The following is a 16,010-nucleotide window of genomic DNA, read 5'->3' on the forward strand; positions in this document are numbered from 1 at the left end:
ATCGGGGGTCAGGTTATGAAGGTAGGTTTGAGTATAATAAGGAGACACAAGTTCCAACTAGGATGGGGCACGTTTTGGACAGATGTCAGGAAATAATTCTTCATACAAAGTGGTCAACAATTGGAATAAACTTTCCGATAACACAATTTTGGCAGTTACACTGAAGTCATGGAAGAAACGTTAGAATTCAGGTAGAATTAGGCTCTCTGAGTGGATGAATCAAAGGGGCCAAATAGCCTTTCTGAACTGTAATTATTTTGTCATCTCATGAAATTGTACAGTTTTGATGGATCACCTATAATTGAGTAAAAATGATTCAATGCCGCTAAGCTGAACTTATTAAACAGATGTTTGTTCTGCTAAATTACAGTTTATATGTCCTTCCAAAAGGATTACATTGCTCCTTGATAATCATCAATCTAATTGCAGATGTTCTGGCAAGTATTTCTGACCATTTGGAATCACACCATGTCAATATTGTACTTGGCTGGAAAACACAGAATGGGATTTGGTGCCTACTTGTTTAAGAAAACTCTTTGAATATTGCAATTAACAGTCTACCATTTTTAGCAACTAGGTTCCCAGTACCCAGTGCTAGTTTTGTTTTGACAGTTTAGTGAAGTAGTGCAATGTTTTTTCGAACAATAAAACATTCTTAACAAAAATATAACCATTTGAGTGCCTTAATGGAACAAACAGATAATCCCGCAAAAGAAACAAAAGTTGTTTATCAATAAAACAACAGGGCAGCACGGTGGCGCAGTGGATAAGCACTGCTGCCTCACGGCGCCGAGGTCCCAAGTTTGATCCAGGCTCTGGGTCACTGTCCGTTTGGAATTTGCACATTCTCCCCGTGTTTGCGTGGGTTTCGCCCCCGCAACCCAAAAAAGATGTGCAGGGTAGATGGATTGGCCACCACGCTAAATTGCCCCTTATTTGGAAAAGATGAATTGCACACTCTAAATTTATTTAAAAAAATCAATGAAACAACAATATAATGAACCACTTCTGCTTCTCACTTGAGCAAAGAGGTTTTTAGAATTGAGTTGGACTCCATGACGATGTTCATGGAACGTTTATTATCTCTCATAATGGAGAGAACCTCATTGATGTGTGATGGAAATTAGTTTATAATTATAAAATTCCCAACAGTGTCACCTCCATTACTCTGCTTCTGTTGGTAACAGCAGCTAATAGTTTATTGGTTGATATTTCAACACAAAGGCCCAGATATTAACATGAAAGCTTATGTAGACAATGAGGGGAAGGGTGGAACTTTGGATGGGAAACCCAGGAGTCTCAGTTTCCCGAACTCCACATTGTGTTTGCTGCCATTAACAGGTTCCACACTCAAGAGGTCAGTCTGATTGACAGGCTTGGCTTCCAGTTGGAATCAGAGAACACCAGAACAGTCCACAGGACCAGGCAGTTCAAGAAGATTCCAGATTCAGGTTTTGGACGGTGATGACTTCACCAATCCCATTAAAAGGAATGAAGGGAGTGTAACACTCTTGACTGTTCACTCATGACCTACCTGAAGCAATAAGCATTGCATAGATGTGGATTCAGGATAACATGATTCCCCTTACCGTGGTTGAGCTACCAAACACTGCTATAAATTTGAGCTCCTTACCTACCCAAATCTCACGGAGATAATTTTGTATGGACTTCCAACATTGGCTTTCTTCAGTTCAACAAAGCATATTACCACATCTCACTGTTTGCCATTGGAGCGCAAATAATTTGTCTGTAGTTATTTTGTGTGGATCGAATCCTACATGTTTATTAGTGTGTGCTCAACTAAAGTTTGTACTTATTAGTAAAATGTTAACAGTATCATTGCACTATACAGAAGTGAAAATGCTGGAAAATCTCAGCAGGTCTGGCAACATCTGTAGGGAGAGAAAAGAGCTAAAGTTTTGAGTCAATGACTCTTTGTCAAAGCCATTGGATGCGAAACATTAGCTCTTTTCTCTCCCTACAGATGCTGCCAGACCTGCTGAGATTTTCCAGCATTTTCTCTTTCGTTTCAGATTCTAGCATTCGCAGTAATTTGCTTCTATCCATTGCACTTTACAGGGTAGACTCAATAGGTTTATGATTTGTTTCCCAATGCTCCCTTCTGTCACTGCTCTTAATATCTTGATTGTGTGTCATTTTGAATTAATTTTAATTGGCAGCATAGTTTTGTTCTATACTTTTTAACTTTGCATATATAATTGCCCAGATCTTCATTTCCCCAAAGGTCATATCCAAGAGGGAATTACTGGGAGATTCCTCGGAGGTCCCCATACAAGGGCTGCATGGAAATGCACAGGAAAGTTAAATTTTCAATGGGCAATTACCCTGCACCAGGAACCATCCTAAACTCCGATTTAAATTGGAGAATTTGGATGGCCCCGACTCTCTCAGCAGAATAGTTACCCAGGAAAAGCTGTGGAAAGGGTGTGTGGCTTCACTTCCCCCGACGCTGCTGTCCTACACTGTAAGGAGTCTGGTACAGCTGCAGTACCAGGTCCAGGTCGAAAGATTGGATGAGAAATGTCCAACTCCCAACCTGGATATGTTTAAAGGAACGGAATGGCGATCCGAACATGAGGAGTGGCAATCCAACCGTGATTGCCACTCTACAGAAGTTCTGGGCCATTATATCTTTTTTCTCCTCTCTCAAATGAACCTTATTCATAATGCACCACTCTTTCCAGTACACTGTTCACCAATACTCTAAATAAATAAAACAATATGCATATGGTTTGTCTATTAGCAGAAGATAATTATATTACCAGCACTGAATCAGCAGAAGAGTAAAATAAAATAAGCTGAATCTGTACCCACATCTGTGGTAGAACATAGAACGATACAGCGCAGTACAGGCCCTTCGGCCCACGATGTTGCACCAAAACAAAAGCCATCTAACCTACGCTATGCCATTATCATCCATATGTTTATCCAATAAACTTTTAAATGCCCTCAATGTTGGCGAGTTCACTACTGTAGCAGGTAGGGCATTCCACGGCCTCACTACTCTTTGCGTAAAGAACCTACCTCTGACCTCTGTCCTATATCTATTACCCCTCAGTTTAAAGCTATGTCCCCTCGTGCCAGCCATTTCCATCCGCGGGAGAAGGCTCTCGCTGTCCACCCTATCTAACCCCCTGATCATTTTGTATGCCTCTATTAAGTCTCCTCTTAACCTTCTTCTCTCCAACGAAAACAACCTCAAGTCCATCAGCCTTTCCTCATAAGATTTTCCCTCCATACCAGGCAACATCCTGGTAAATCTCCTCTGCACCCTCTCCAAAGCCTCCACATCCTTCCTATAATGCGGTGACCAGAACTGTACGCAATACTCCAAATGCGGCCGTACCAGAGTTCTGTACAGCTGCAACATGACCTCCTGACTCCGGAACTCAATCCCTCTACCAATAAAGGCCAACACTCCATAGGCCTTCTTCACAACCCTATCAACCTGGGTGGCAACTTTCAGGGATCTATGTACATGGACACCTAGATCCCTCTGCTCATCCACACTTCCAAGAACTTTACCATTAGCCAAATATTCCGCATTCCTGTTATTCCTTCCAAAGTGAATCACCTCACACTTCTCTACATTAAACTCCATTTGCCACCTCTCAGCCCAGCTCTGCAGCTTATCTATATCCCTCTGTAACCTGCTACATCCTTCCACACTATCGACAACACCACCAACTTTAGTATCGTCTGCAAATTTACTCACCCACCCTGCTGCGCCTTCCTCTAGGTCATTGATAAAAATGACAAACAGCAACGGCCCCAGAACAGATCCTTGTGGTACTCCACTTGTAACTGAACTCCATTCTGAACATTTCCCATCAACCACCACCCTCTGTCTTCTTTCAGCTAGCCAATTTCTGATCCACATCTCTAAATCACCCTCAATCCCCAGCCTCCGTATTTTCTGCAATAGCCTACCGTGAGGAACCTTATCAAACGCTTTGCTGAAATCCATATACACCACATCAACTGCTCTACCCTCGTCTACCTGTTCAGTCACCTTCTCAAAGAACTCAATAAGGTTTGTGAGGCATGACCTACCCTTCACAAAGCCATGCTGACTATCCCTGATCATATTATTCCTATCTAGATGATTATAAATCTTGTCTCTTATAATCCCCTCCAAGACTTTACCCACTACAGACGTGAGGCTCACCGGTCTATAGTTGCCGGGGTTGTCTCTGCTCCCCTTTTTGAACAAAGGGACCACATTTGCTATCCTCCAGTCCTCTGGCACTATTCCTGTAGCCAATGATGACATAAAAATCAAAGCTAAAGGTCCAGCAATCTCTTCCCTGGCCTCCCAGAGAATCCTAGGATAAATCCCATCAGGACCCGGGGACTTATCTATTTTCAGCCTGTCCAGAATTGCCAACACCTCTTCCCTACGTACCTCAATGCCATCTATTCTATTAGCCTGGGTCTCAGCATTCTCCTCCACAACATTATCTTTTTCCTGAGTGAATACTGACAAAAAATATTCATTTAGTATCTCGCCTATCTCTTCAGACTCCACACACAACTTCCCATCCCTGTCCTTGACTGGTCCTACTCTTTCCCGAGTCATTCGCTTATTTCTGACATACCTATAGAAAGCTTTTGGGTTTTCCTTGATCCTACCTGCCAAATACTTCTCATGTCCCCTCCTTGCTCGTCTTAGCTCTCTCTTTAGATCCTTCCTCGCTACCTTGTAACTATCCATCGCCCCAACTGAAACTTCACACCTCATCTTCACATAGGCCTCCTTCTTCCTCTTAACAAGAGATTCCACTTCTTTGGTAAACCACGGTTCCCTCGCTCGACGCCTTCCTCCCTGCCTGACCGGTACATACTTATCAAGAACACGCAATAGCTGATCCTTGAACAAGCTCCACTTATCCAGTGTGCCCAACACTTGCAGCCTACTTCTCCACCTTATCCCCCCAAAGTCACGTCTAATGGCATCATAATCGCCCTTCCCCCAGCTATAACTCTTGCCCTGCGGTGTATACTTATCCCTTTCCATCATTAACGTAAACGTCACCGAATTGTGGTCACTGTCCCCAAAGTGCTCTCCTACCTCCAAATCCAACACCTGGCCTGGTTCATTACCCAAAACCAAATCCAACGTGGCCTCGCCTCTTGTTGGCCTGTTAACATATTGTGTCAGGAAACCCTCCTGCACACACTGTACAAAAAAATGACCCATCTAATGTACTCGAACTATATCTTTTCCAGTCAATATTTGGAAAGTTAAAGTCTCCCATAATAACTACCCTGTTACTTTCGCTCTTATCCAGGATCATCCTCGCCATCCTTTCCTCTACATCCCTAGAACTATTTGGAGGCCTAGAGAAGACTCCCAACAGTGTGACCTCTCCTTTCATGTTTCTAACCTCAGCCCATACTACCTCGGAAGATGAGTCCCCATCTAGCATCCTCTCCGCCACCGTAATAGCGGTGCCACACCTCCCCCTCTTTTGCCTCCTCCTCTGAGCTTACTAAAACACCTAAACCCCGGAACCGGCAACATCCATTCCTGTCCCTGCTCTATCCATGTCTCCGAAATGGCCACAACATCGAAGTCCCAGGTACCAACCCATGCTGCCAGTTCCCCAACCTTATTTCGTATACTCCTGGCATTGAAGTAGACACACTTCAAACCACCTACCTGAACACTGGCCCCCTCCTGCGACGTCAAATCTGTGCTCCTGACCTCTATACTCTCATTCTCCCTTACCCTAAAACTACAATCCAGGTTCCCATGCCCCTGCTGCATTAGTTTAAACCCCCCCAAAGAGCACTAACAAATCTCCCCCCCCAGGATATTTGTGCCCCTCAGGTTCAGATGTAGACGATCCTGTCTGTAGAGGTCCCACCTTCCCCAGAAAGAGCCCCAGTTATCCAGAAATCTGAATCCCTCCCGCCTGCACCATCCCTGTAGCCACGTGTTTAATTGCTCTCTCTCCCTATTCCTCATCTAACTATCACGTGGCACGGGCAACAACCCAGAGATAACAACTCTGTTTGTTCTAGTTCTGAGCTTCCATCCTAGCTCCCTGAAAGCCTGCCTGACATCTTTGTCCCCTTTCCTACCTATGTCGTTAGTGCCAATGTGGACCACGACTTGGGGCTGCTCCCCCTCCCCCTAAGGACCCGGAAAACACGATCCGAGACATCACGTACCCTTGCACCTGGGAGGCAACATACCAAACGTGAGTCTCTCACGCTCCCACAAAATCTCCTATCTGTGCCCCTGACTATCGAGTCCCCACTTACTAATGCTCTGCTCCTCTCCCCCCTTCCCTTCTGAGCAACAGGGACAGACTCCGTGCCAGAGGCCCGTACCCCATGGCTTACCCCTGGTAAGTCCCCCCCCCCCCCCCCCCCCCCACAAGTATCCAAAGCGGTATACTTGTTTCTCAGGGGAACGACCGCAGGGGATCCCTGCACTGACTGCTTCTTCCCAGTCCCTCTTACAGTTACCCATCTATCTCCAAACTTTGGTGTAGCTAATTCCCTGAAGCTGCTATCTATGACCCCCTCTGCCTCCCGAATGATCCAAAGTTCTTCCAGCTCCAGCTCCAGTTCCCTAACTCGGTCTTGGAGGAGCTGGAGATGGCAGCACTTCCTGCAGGTAAAATCAGCAGGGACACTAACGGCATCCCTCACCTCAAACATCCTGCAGGAGGAACATTGCACTCCCTTCCCTGCCATCCCTCTAACTTTCTACCAAGATCTGGCTAACAACTAAATTAAATTTAAAAAATAATAATAATAATAAAATATGGTACTTACCTCACACCAATGGGTTTTATTATTAGGTTAGAGGAGGAGGGCGGGTGGGAGACACTACACGTGTAGTGTAGTGTGATCTTTATGTTACTATACGACAGCACACCATTCTTAAGGATCAAAGATTTTTTCATTGCTGTCTAATGAAAACAATTCAATACACTCCTAACAGAATCATGGTCAGCTGATTACCCCTTTGCGGAAAGCTATCCCGTTGAGACTTAGTTTCCTCCAAACTGTCATTTTCATCAACTCATGATCAGACAGTTTCTTTCTGATTGCGGACTACATTTTCTTTCATCAAAGGCTGTTGCACTCAACACTTCAACTGCGATGTGCCTCCTTATTCTGCCACTGTAGTGAAGGTATGCAAGCCCTCAGGCATCCAGGTTTCCTACAGCTTTCTCACATCAACTTTAAATGACCTATTAATTGCTATATCAAGCAGTCAAAAGATGATTTATTGGGCCCACAAAACCTTGCACTAACCAGGATTGTGAAGGTCAAAGATTTATTTTGCACACATTTTGAGTCAAAATATCCCAGAGAAGGAAGAGCTATCCTATTGCCTTAGAAACTGCTGCTGACAGATATGAGAGCTGATGTTTGCTCATTAGAGGACAGTTTTAGTACTGTCAGCTGGTTGGTTCAAATAAATTTGTGGAGTGCAAGTGACACGCCAACACCAGATCCATTCGCGTATTGCCCATTCTGCATTGGACATAACCAATGGAATTGTTTCTCCGGCACCCAAATGTATATGTAACTCCCCAGTTCCCCCCCACAAACAGACGCCTACTTATGTGTTTAAAATAATATCGCCAATTGTACAGAGTTGCTGTTGTTTAGCTAGTGCATAGTACCCGACCAGTCTTTTTGTTCTTTCTTGTGTGTTTTCTTCTCTTCTATTTATATACATATTATTATTATTTTTAATTCTGTGTACATAACGGTAAATATACTTTGTTCAAAAACCCAATAAAAACATTTATATTAAAAAAAAATTTATGGAGTGCCCTTTTAAACATTTATTCATCCGAGTGCCATCACATCCATTAATTTCTTATGTACTTCAGGGCCATTCATTTGAACTACATTGGGCTTTGATTCCAGAAGCGTCCTTTCCTCGGGACACAGAATGATTTGTCTTGATCTCTAATGCTGCTGTTCTACGCTCATTCTCCTCAGCAATCCCTATCTCTTTAAAGGCATTCGTGGTTACTTCATGTCTTGGCTATTATAACAAATTTGAAATTATATTAATTTTTTAAAAATCTTCCACCGCTTCTTCCGTCTTCCTCTTGGATTTGTTGTTTACAAGCACTTTTCATCTGCTTCTGTGTATCTTCAGATTATACTGCATTATACTCCGTTTGTTAGGGCAGACAGCATAGAACATAACTTTTCACCCTGGCATTCACAGCGTCATTAGAAATCTGCCCTTCAAGGGCAGCTACATTATCTCAAAATGCAGTGTTTTGTATTTGTTGCCACATCTCAGGTGCTGCAGCATTTTATGTGCTGATTTATATTTTGGAAGTACATCAGGCTAGCTTAGATTTCATATCCTTAAATTTCAAATAGATTTCAAAGAATTAATACATTAGCAACGGCTATCAATTATTTTTTCAAATGTTAACAAAATCAATTTGACCAATACTACTTGGGCTTAAAGTCTTTGTAAAACCTCATTCCAAGGGTTATCCAATGGCAACCCTGTGAGTTAGTAATACTAAAAGTAACGCATGTCATCAAGTATTAGATTCAGTCAAATGAAAATTTGTGTCGAGTGAAAACGTTGTAAAGCAATGAAGGCAATCATATGAAATATACTCTTCAGCAACAGACTATGTTGGAGTCACCCCCTTAATTAGTTGTTTATTTCCTTGATGAAAGTTAAATTGGTTGCCTGAAGTTCACTCACCTCTTAAAGTACAGCAGCAGAAGAATATCTTTGTGACTTAAATACACTTTTACCATGAGCAATGCCACATGAGATTTAATTTCAATCTGAGGTTCACAAGCACTTGAGAAGTTCCCTTCACAAATAACAGTTAAATTGCAGTCTGGAATTTCATTAGGCATTGTGCCCTCAAAGACAAACTAATTGGATACTGGTATCAGCAGCAGAATAATACCGTACATGGTATAATGCTCTCGTTCTTACAAAAATATTATCCGACTTAGCAAGAGCAATATCATCGGAGGTCCACAACAGGACTTAAGGAGGCCATTCAGCCCATCAAAGCTCTTTTGGCTCATCAGGAACGCAATGCAATTAATCCCACTATTCCATCCCTCCTCTCACACACTCCCAACTCAACTACAATGCCTTGCAAATTCTTTCTTCTCGGGCATGCATCAATTTCCTTTTAAATTGCACTAGTGAATTTGTTTTCACCACCTTTCAGGTTATCCCTGTTTCTCTGCTGTCACCACCAGTGGCGGATGTGCACGTTGTGGGGCCCTATGCTCACCGTCGTTTCTGCCCCCGTAATGCCACGCTCCCCCATGGCATCACACCCCTCCCAACCTCACCCACCCTCACCCCACAGAATGCAAAAGTGAAGCCTCAATAACACACAAATTGATCGCTGCTTAATTGTTTTTTTGCTTTTTAACTTGAAAAATATGCTTTCCAGTTTTTCTCCCTTTTCACTTTTGCTTCCCTTCCAGTTTTGCCCCGCCTCGCACCTCACCTCGATAACCTTGTTTCGTTGCTGGCTGCCTGGCCATGGCCTTGCTTGCTCGCCCTGCCCTGGGGGTCGAGTCACCCCTTCACCCCTTGACGACCTCGCATCGCTGCCTGGCTGTGGCCTCACTTTCCCAGTCCTCTTCAGTCCTGGCCTAAGGGTTAAGTTGCCCCTCTGCTCCCCTTGAAGATCGGCGCCTCGTACCTCATCTTGCTGGATGACATTCCTGTGCTGCTGGCTGCTTGGCTAAGGCCTTGCCTGCTTAGCCATGGGAGTCGAGTCGTCCCCCCTGCACCCCTTGATGAACTCACCTCGCTGCTGGCTCAAGCTGTCTGGCTATGGCCTTGTGCTGGATGCCTGACTTTGGCCTCGTGTACCCACCCCTCCTCAGCCCTGGGCTGCTCCCCTCAACGAACGGCACCTCACACTTCCGCTCGCTCGACGACCTTGCCTACTGGGTACCTGGCTCTGGCCTGCCCTCCTCAGCCCAGGATCGAGATCAAGACTGTGTCTGTTTCACAAAAACACAGGAGATCTTCACCTTGATTCCTGCCTCTCTCCCTCCTCATCACCTCAAAGACTTCCGATCAGTGTTTTCCTGCTCTAAAGGGACTCCACCAATCAGTCATGTAGACTTTCTGCATTGCCTGTTAGTAGGCTCAAAAATTTGCTTTTCAGCAGATCCAAAGCTATCAGGCACTGATTAGTGCCCAAGAACCTCCCACAGACACCAGCCTGCAATGTGTCCCCCTACTGGTCAGGGCCCTGTGCTTAGGCATGGTGTGTTTCATTGAACGTTCGCCTCTGGTCACCCCATAACTAAAGTTTCTCATCCATTAAATAATCCGAGAATTCCTACAGTGCAGAAGGAGGCCATTTGCCCATCAAGTCTGTACCTGCCCTTGGAAAGAGTACCCGACTTAAACCCACGCCTCCACCCTATCCCCATAATCTATTAACCCCAACTAACCTTTTGGACACTAAGGGACAAAGTTAGCATGACCAAGCCACCTAACCTGCCCATCTTTGAACTGTGGGAGGAAACCCACGCAGACATGGGAAAAAAAATGCCAACTTCACACAGTCACCCGAGGCCAGAATGGAACCCGGGTCCCTAATCACCGTGCCACCCCTAATTTGAGATGTTACTGTCCATTGCGTAATGTGGGTGATATAGAACAAAAGTTGACTCAAAACAACAAATATCACGATATCTATGATATATACCAACTAGATGCATTAAACCTGGGTTACATGACCAAAGCAAGTCAACTTTTTCTATCATTTTATACCTTCATCTTTTTGGGTTGTGTAATAGGCACTCAAAAATAAACTACAGTAATTAGCATTTATATATAATTGTCAACACAGAAAAACACCCAAGGCTGCAATCGGTCAAAATCCGGCAGTGGAAGGTATTCAAGGGTGTCAGCGAAGGTTGATGAAAAAATTAGATTTTAAGGAAAATCTGAAAGGAAGAGAGAGAAGTGAGTCGGTGATATTGATAGATGCAATTTCTGGCCATGAGCCTAGATATTGATCATCAGCAAATAACTGTCTTTGTATTGTCTCATTTAACGTCATGGTTATATTCACCACTACAAATGAAATAATTTGTTGAGTATTTTCGATATGTTCTGTGAAGAATATTTCTTGACTATTGAAAGAAAAGGAAGGTGCTCTTTGAAAAGTTACTTAAAATCAACTGATGACATTAACTTTGCTCATATTTGCTAATGGTAGGTTCTGCAAAAAATGTAATAAATGGTCACATTTCATGATATCTCCAGCCACAAAGAGCTCTAAGGTATGCCTGGCAACATTTACCTGTGTTGGTTGAGTAGTGTTTGGTACAAAAAGTGTATAGATCCCAGAAGCTCGAAGTCCTGATTTGTAAGCATCAGCACAATCTTTAAAGTGAATTTGTTCCTCTTTGGCCACAAATGAGCTTTTGGCTATTAGATAAATCAAACAACAATTAGTTTTTTTTTTAAATCAATACTATACACAGTATTGTTGACATACTACATTGGGTCATTTAAAGAATTTACACAAACTAGACAGCTCCATTTAAGCGTCGTGATTTGAGAGTTGGGGCTTGGTTCTTCCAAACAAAGTTTAGGAGTCAGGTAAATGGAGTTCTTTTAAGGGGTTTAAAGAGCATAGCAACTGAAATGGGAATATTGTTTTACACTGGTCAAGAAAATAAATGTTGCAAAGGTTTGGTTGTTAGTGTTCGACACTCAATGGGAGGTTTCCGTTTATGGCACCATATAAAGCTGTAATAGAAACAGATAGTTCATGATTATCAATTACAGGATGGAATTCATGAGTCTTCATAGTGTTGTAATATTTGTGTGGTAGCAAAAGGAATTTCAAGTAAAGCCCATCGTTTTTACCCATCTACTCGCTCGTTTAGTAAGTAATACAGGAAATACCTTGCCTTAGACTATCTGCAAGTTACAGTTTATTGCTTCCATAACAGCTTGCAACTGAAAGCCCCATTGTAAAAGTTCACACTCTTTAGTCTCTGGGGAATATGCACAGACGATAATGTCCATGAAGCAGCCACATTTTGCTATCCAGTATCAACGGGCTTCTTTTCCAAAGTTCGAGCTCAGTAACTTGTACTTTCTCTTGGCAGCTAATTTTATTGACGTCCCCGTTTTATTTTTGTAATGGCACTGATTTAGAATAACATATTGCAAAACAGGCACTGTGTGACCAGATAAAATGTGGAGTGAAGCTTGATTAAATTCAAGATAGACTGTCCTTGGCAAAACAAATGCAATCTGCAGATTTCATGCAGTAAACTTGTAAAATTGTTCTGAAAATTGCCCATGATGAGATGTATCAAATTAAACCAAAACCTTGTTTTTAAAATAATTTGCACTCTTTTAGTTGGCACTTGCGAGATTTTCATTAGCCGCAAAACATTTTAGTGGCTCTGGAATTTTCTTGGATTTAAGCAACTGATGTAAATTTCTTCAATGATACATAAACATCTGCTGTTACGATATATGTTACAGTCTGTAACGCAATAAATATTTCACAGGATACTCCTGAAAACAGTCACCATTCTATGCTATTAATAGATGTTTAAAAAAAACATTCACACTTATACAGATCTTTTGCAAACATTTAGTATAGCAACTTTTAGAGAACCACTCTGTTTCCTGGCCAAAAGGATTGAAGATGTGGACAAATACTCACAGCTAGAAGGGGACACCAGATTAATCAGATTGTGAACAGTCTCCATCAAGTCAAGTTGCTGTTTCTGAAGAACTGTGTTGTTTAATGTTGCTGTAACCAGTTGCTTTTCCAGTTCCTCTATGATGGAATTCTGTCGTGTTACTAACTCTTGGAGCTGCTCTTTCTCTTGCTTCAGTGACTCAAGTTCAGCTGCATGTTTGTCTTCCATTTCCAAGACTTTTTGTTCCAGTAGTCTAACAAAAAAAAGTTGTTCAATGCAGCTTTTGCATACAATTGTGATTAAGATAACGGCTTTATGACCAAAGCGAATGGGGAAATTTATTACCTCGCAGTGGGGAAATGTATCACCACACAGCATGTGCCCTCATTATCTACAAAAAACTGCGGCTGCTGGAAAGATAAAATAAAAATGGAAAGTGCTGGGACTACGCAGTCGAATGGGGGGGGGGGGTTCTCTCAGCGTGGGGCCAGGCCAGAGAATCGCCGCGACCGGTGCAAATCGCGCCCCGACGCCGGGATGCAATTCTCCGCAGAGCGGAGTATCAGCGCCATCGGCGCTGGCGTGGTCGGTGCGACGCCTGTCTTGGGCTGCGCTACGGGCCCCCCATGGCGATTCTCGTCCCGGGATGGGCCGAGCGGCCGTACCAAAAAACTCGGGTTCCACCGGCGCCATTCTAACCTGGTCTTACCTGGCGGGACCTCAGCGTTGAAGGGTGCGGGGGCAGCCGGGGAGGGGGGAGTGGGTGGGGGGTTGGGGGCGTCTGACCCCGCGAGGGCCTCTACTGTGGCCTGGCCCGCGATCGAGAGAGGCCGGGCTGGGGGCCTCCTTTCTTTCGCACCAGCCCCTGTCGCCCCACGCTATGTTGCGTTGGAGACGGCGCGGAGAAGAGAGCCACTCGCATGCACGCATTGCCGCTGGTGCCACTGCGCATGCGTGGACTCCATGGCACCCAGCTGGAGCGGTGTAGGTCACTCCAGTGCCATGCTGGCCCCCTGTAGAAGCCAGAATTATTGACCCTGAGGCCATGTTGACGCCATCGGGAAACGCGACGGCGTTTACAACGGCGTCAACACTTAGCCTCAGATTCAGAGAATCCCGCCTGGGATCTGTGAAGAGAGAAACTGTGTTAACCAACATGTCTGTGATAGGTTCCTTCTAATTCGATGTTCAAGTCCCGCTAACCTTACTCAGTCAAAGCATGATTAATTTATCAGAGAAATTTACATTATAAATTCTACGGCCCATTACACTGCATAAATTAACATCAAATAGCCTATTATTCTTGATTCAAAAGTTGAAATCATAATCCTGTCAACATGGTTGAACTATAGCTTTCTCAAGTAGGCTATCATTAAATTTACCTTGGTGCTGTCTTGATGCTTTTTAAAAAATTTGGTTTCTGTCCTCATCTTTCCCAGCCTGTAATTTTTCATTTTCAGCTTGGGACTTAACTTTATACCAATGAGAACAATTATTTTCTATGGAGTTGGGAAAGAGATTTCACAAACTCACTCCATAGAACCATCCAGTGGCCAGAGGTGACAGCTGACTTAGCAAATTTGAATATGAATTGGCAATTTAAAATGGTCCTTATTTACAGAGCAATATCATGGGAAATTGGGACAAAAGGAATGAGGTTAGGAGCACTTCATTCACAGGCAACTTTGTTCAAAGATGGAATGCTTACAGCGCAAGTATTGTCGTAGAGATCCTGACTTCCTTTCAAGGAAATATTAAATAAATGTACAACATACCAGGCTGAGTGGCAAATGTTGAATTTATTCTGGATTGCTCAGTTGGAGCTGAATATGGATACGATGAACCATTCTCTACTGTAGAGGTCTGTGGTTCTATTAATATAAAATTTGATGATCTATTGCATTGCACATAGGAGTCAAGTCCACAGTAATCTTCAGATCAAATAGGATTCGAATGTGGGGGATAACTGCACATAGGTCTACAAACACAATTCAGTGCCCATTTGAAAGTCTGACATTCTGTCTTATTTCATATGAAATGTTATCATTTATCACAAACCATTTTATCATTCAAAGCAAACCCATAGCACTTCAAGAAATAGAGCTGTTTGGGATAACCGTGTTTCTCTGCAGTACAGAACAATACAGTACAGGTGGCACAATGGTTAGCACTGCTGCCTCACAACGCCAGGGATCTGGGTTTGATTCTGGCTTGGGTGACTGCCTGTATGGAGTTTGTACATTGCATGGGTTTCTTCCAGGTGCTCTGGTTTTCTCCCACAATCCAAAAATGTGCATGTTAGGTGGATTGGCCATGCTAAATTTCCCCTCAGGAAGTGCAGGTTAGATGGCGTTACAGGGATGGGGAGTGGACCTAGGTAGGGTTCTCTTTCAGAGCATTGAGTGCAGACTTGATGGGTTAAATGGCCTCCTTGTGCATTGTTGTGATTCTATGGAGTATAGGCTGAGGAATTGGGAAACAAAATTAAGCATTCACGCACAATATGTATAGTTTCCATTATAAACATGAATATAGGGATTAATAGGAATAGTTGGTGAGGAATAATGTTTTGTAAACAGGACATTTATGCAGACATGGCATTTTTAATAATTTAAATAGGTACTTGATTACTATAATCAAAGCAATATATCTCCTTTGGATTACTGTCCATGACATTTTTCAGGAAGCAGAGGTAGTTTGAAGCAATCTGTGTTTATGTTTTTCAAAAATAAATTGTAAATATGTTTTATGCTGAAGTGTCAGCCGTGGCATAATGGTAGTACTCCTGCCTCTGAAACAGAAGCCTGTGGATTCCTGTCCCACTCCAAACATGTCAGCACATATTCCAGGCTGGCACTTCTATGCAGTGTTGGGGGGAGTATTGCACTCGGGAGCTCTTCCATCAGTGTCCTGGCCAACATTTATCCCTCAAACAACATCACTCAAGAAAAAAAAAATACTTTATCACCTCATTGTTGCTCATGGGCCTTAGCAATGAGCAAGTTATTGCTGTCACATTTTCAATATTACAACACTGGTTACATTTTTAAAAGCAGTTCATTGTAAAGCACTTTGGGATGCACTGAGGTTGCAATGGAAACTTTATAAATGCAAGTTATATTTTTAAGTTCAAAATAATTCCCACAATATGGACTCTCCCTGAAATCCCATTGTTCAACTGCAACTCTTGGGCTGATTGAAGTGCACATCAAATCTAGAAGTCAGACTCACCACCGTGCACAATTATCCAGCCCAACCATCTTCAGCTACTTCATCAATGACCTCTTCTCTATCAAAGTCAGGAATGGAACAATTTG

The 16,010-nt window shown here is 43.2% G+C and overlaps 2 protein-coding genes across 4 annotated transcripts in view; one reads left to right on the forward strand and one right to left on the reverse strand.

The window, feature by feature from the left end:
* mcph1 (microcephalin 1) overlaps positions 1-16,010 on the forward strand; it is a 609,760-nt gene that overhangs the window by 320,785 nt on the left and 272,965 nt on the right. The window lies entirely within an intron of this gene.
* LOC140410477 (angiopoietin-2-like) overlaps positions 1-16,010 on the reverse strand; it is a 149,467-nt gene that overhangs the window by 42,707 nt on the left and 90,750 nt on the right. For both annotated transcript variants that reach the window (XM_072498601.1, XM_072498600.1), the window contains 2 exons: positions 12,714-12,946; positions 11,328-11,455 (listed from right to left, as the gene is read on the reverse strand). In XM_072498601.1, the coding sequence (XP_072354702.1) occupies positions 11,328-11,455; positions 12,714-12,946 (361 nt within the window). The remainder of the gene's footprint in view (positions 1-11,327; positions 11,456-12,713; positions 12,947-16,010) is intronic.

This window comes from Scyliorhinus torazame, chromosome 4 (assembly GCF_047496885.1).
Source record: "Scyliorhinus torazame isolate Kashiwa2021f chromosome 4, sScyTor2.1, whole genome shotgun sequence".
In the NCBI taxonomy this organism is placed as follows: domain Eukaryota; kingdom Metazoa; phylum Chordata; class Chondrichthyes; order Carcharhiniformes; family Scyliorhinidae; genus Scyliorhinus; species Scyliorhinus torazame.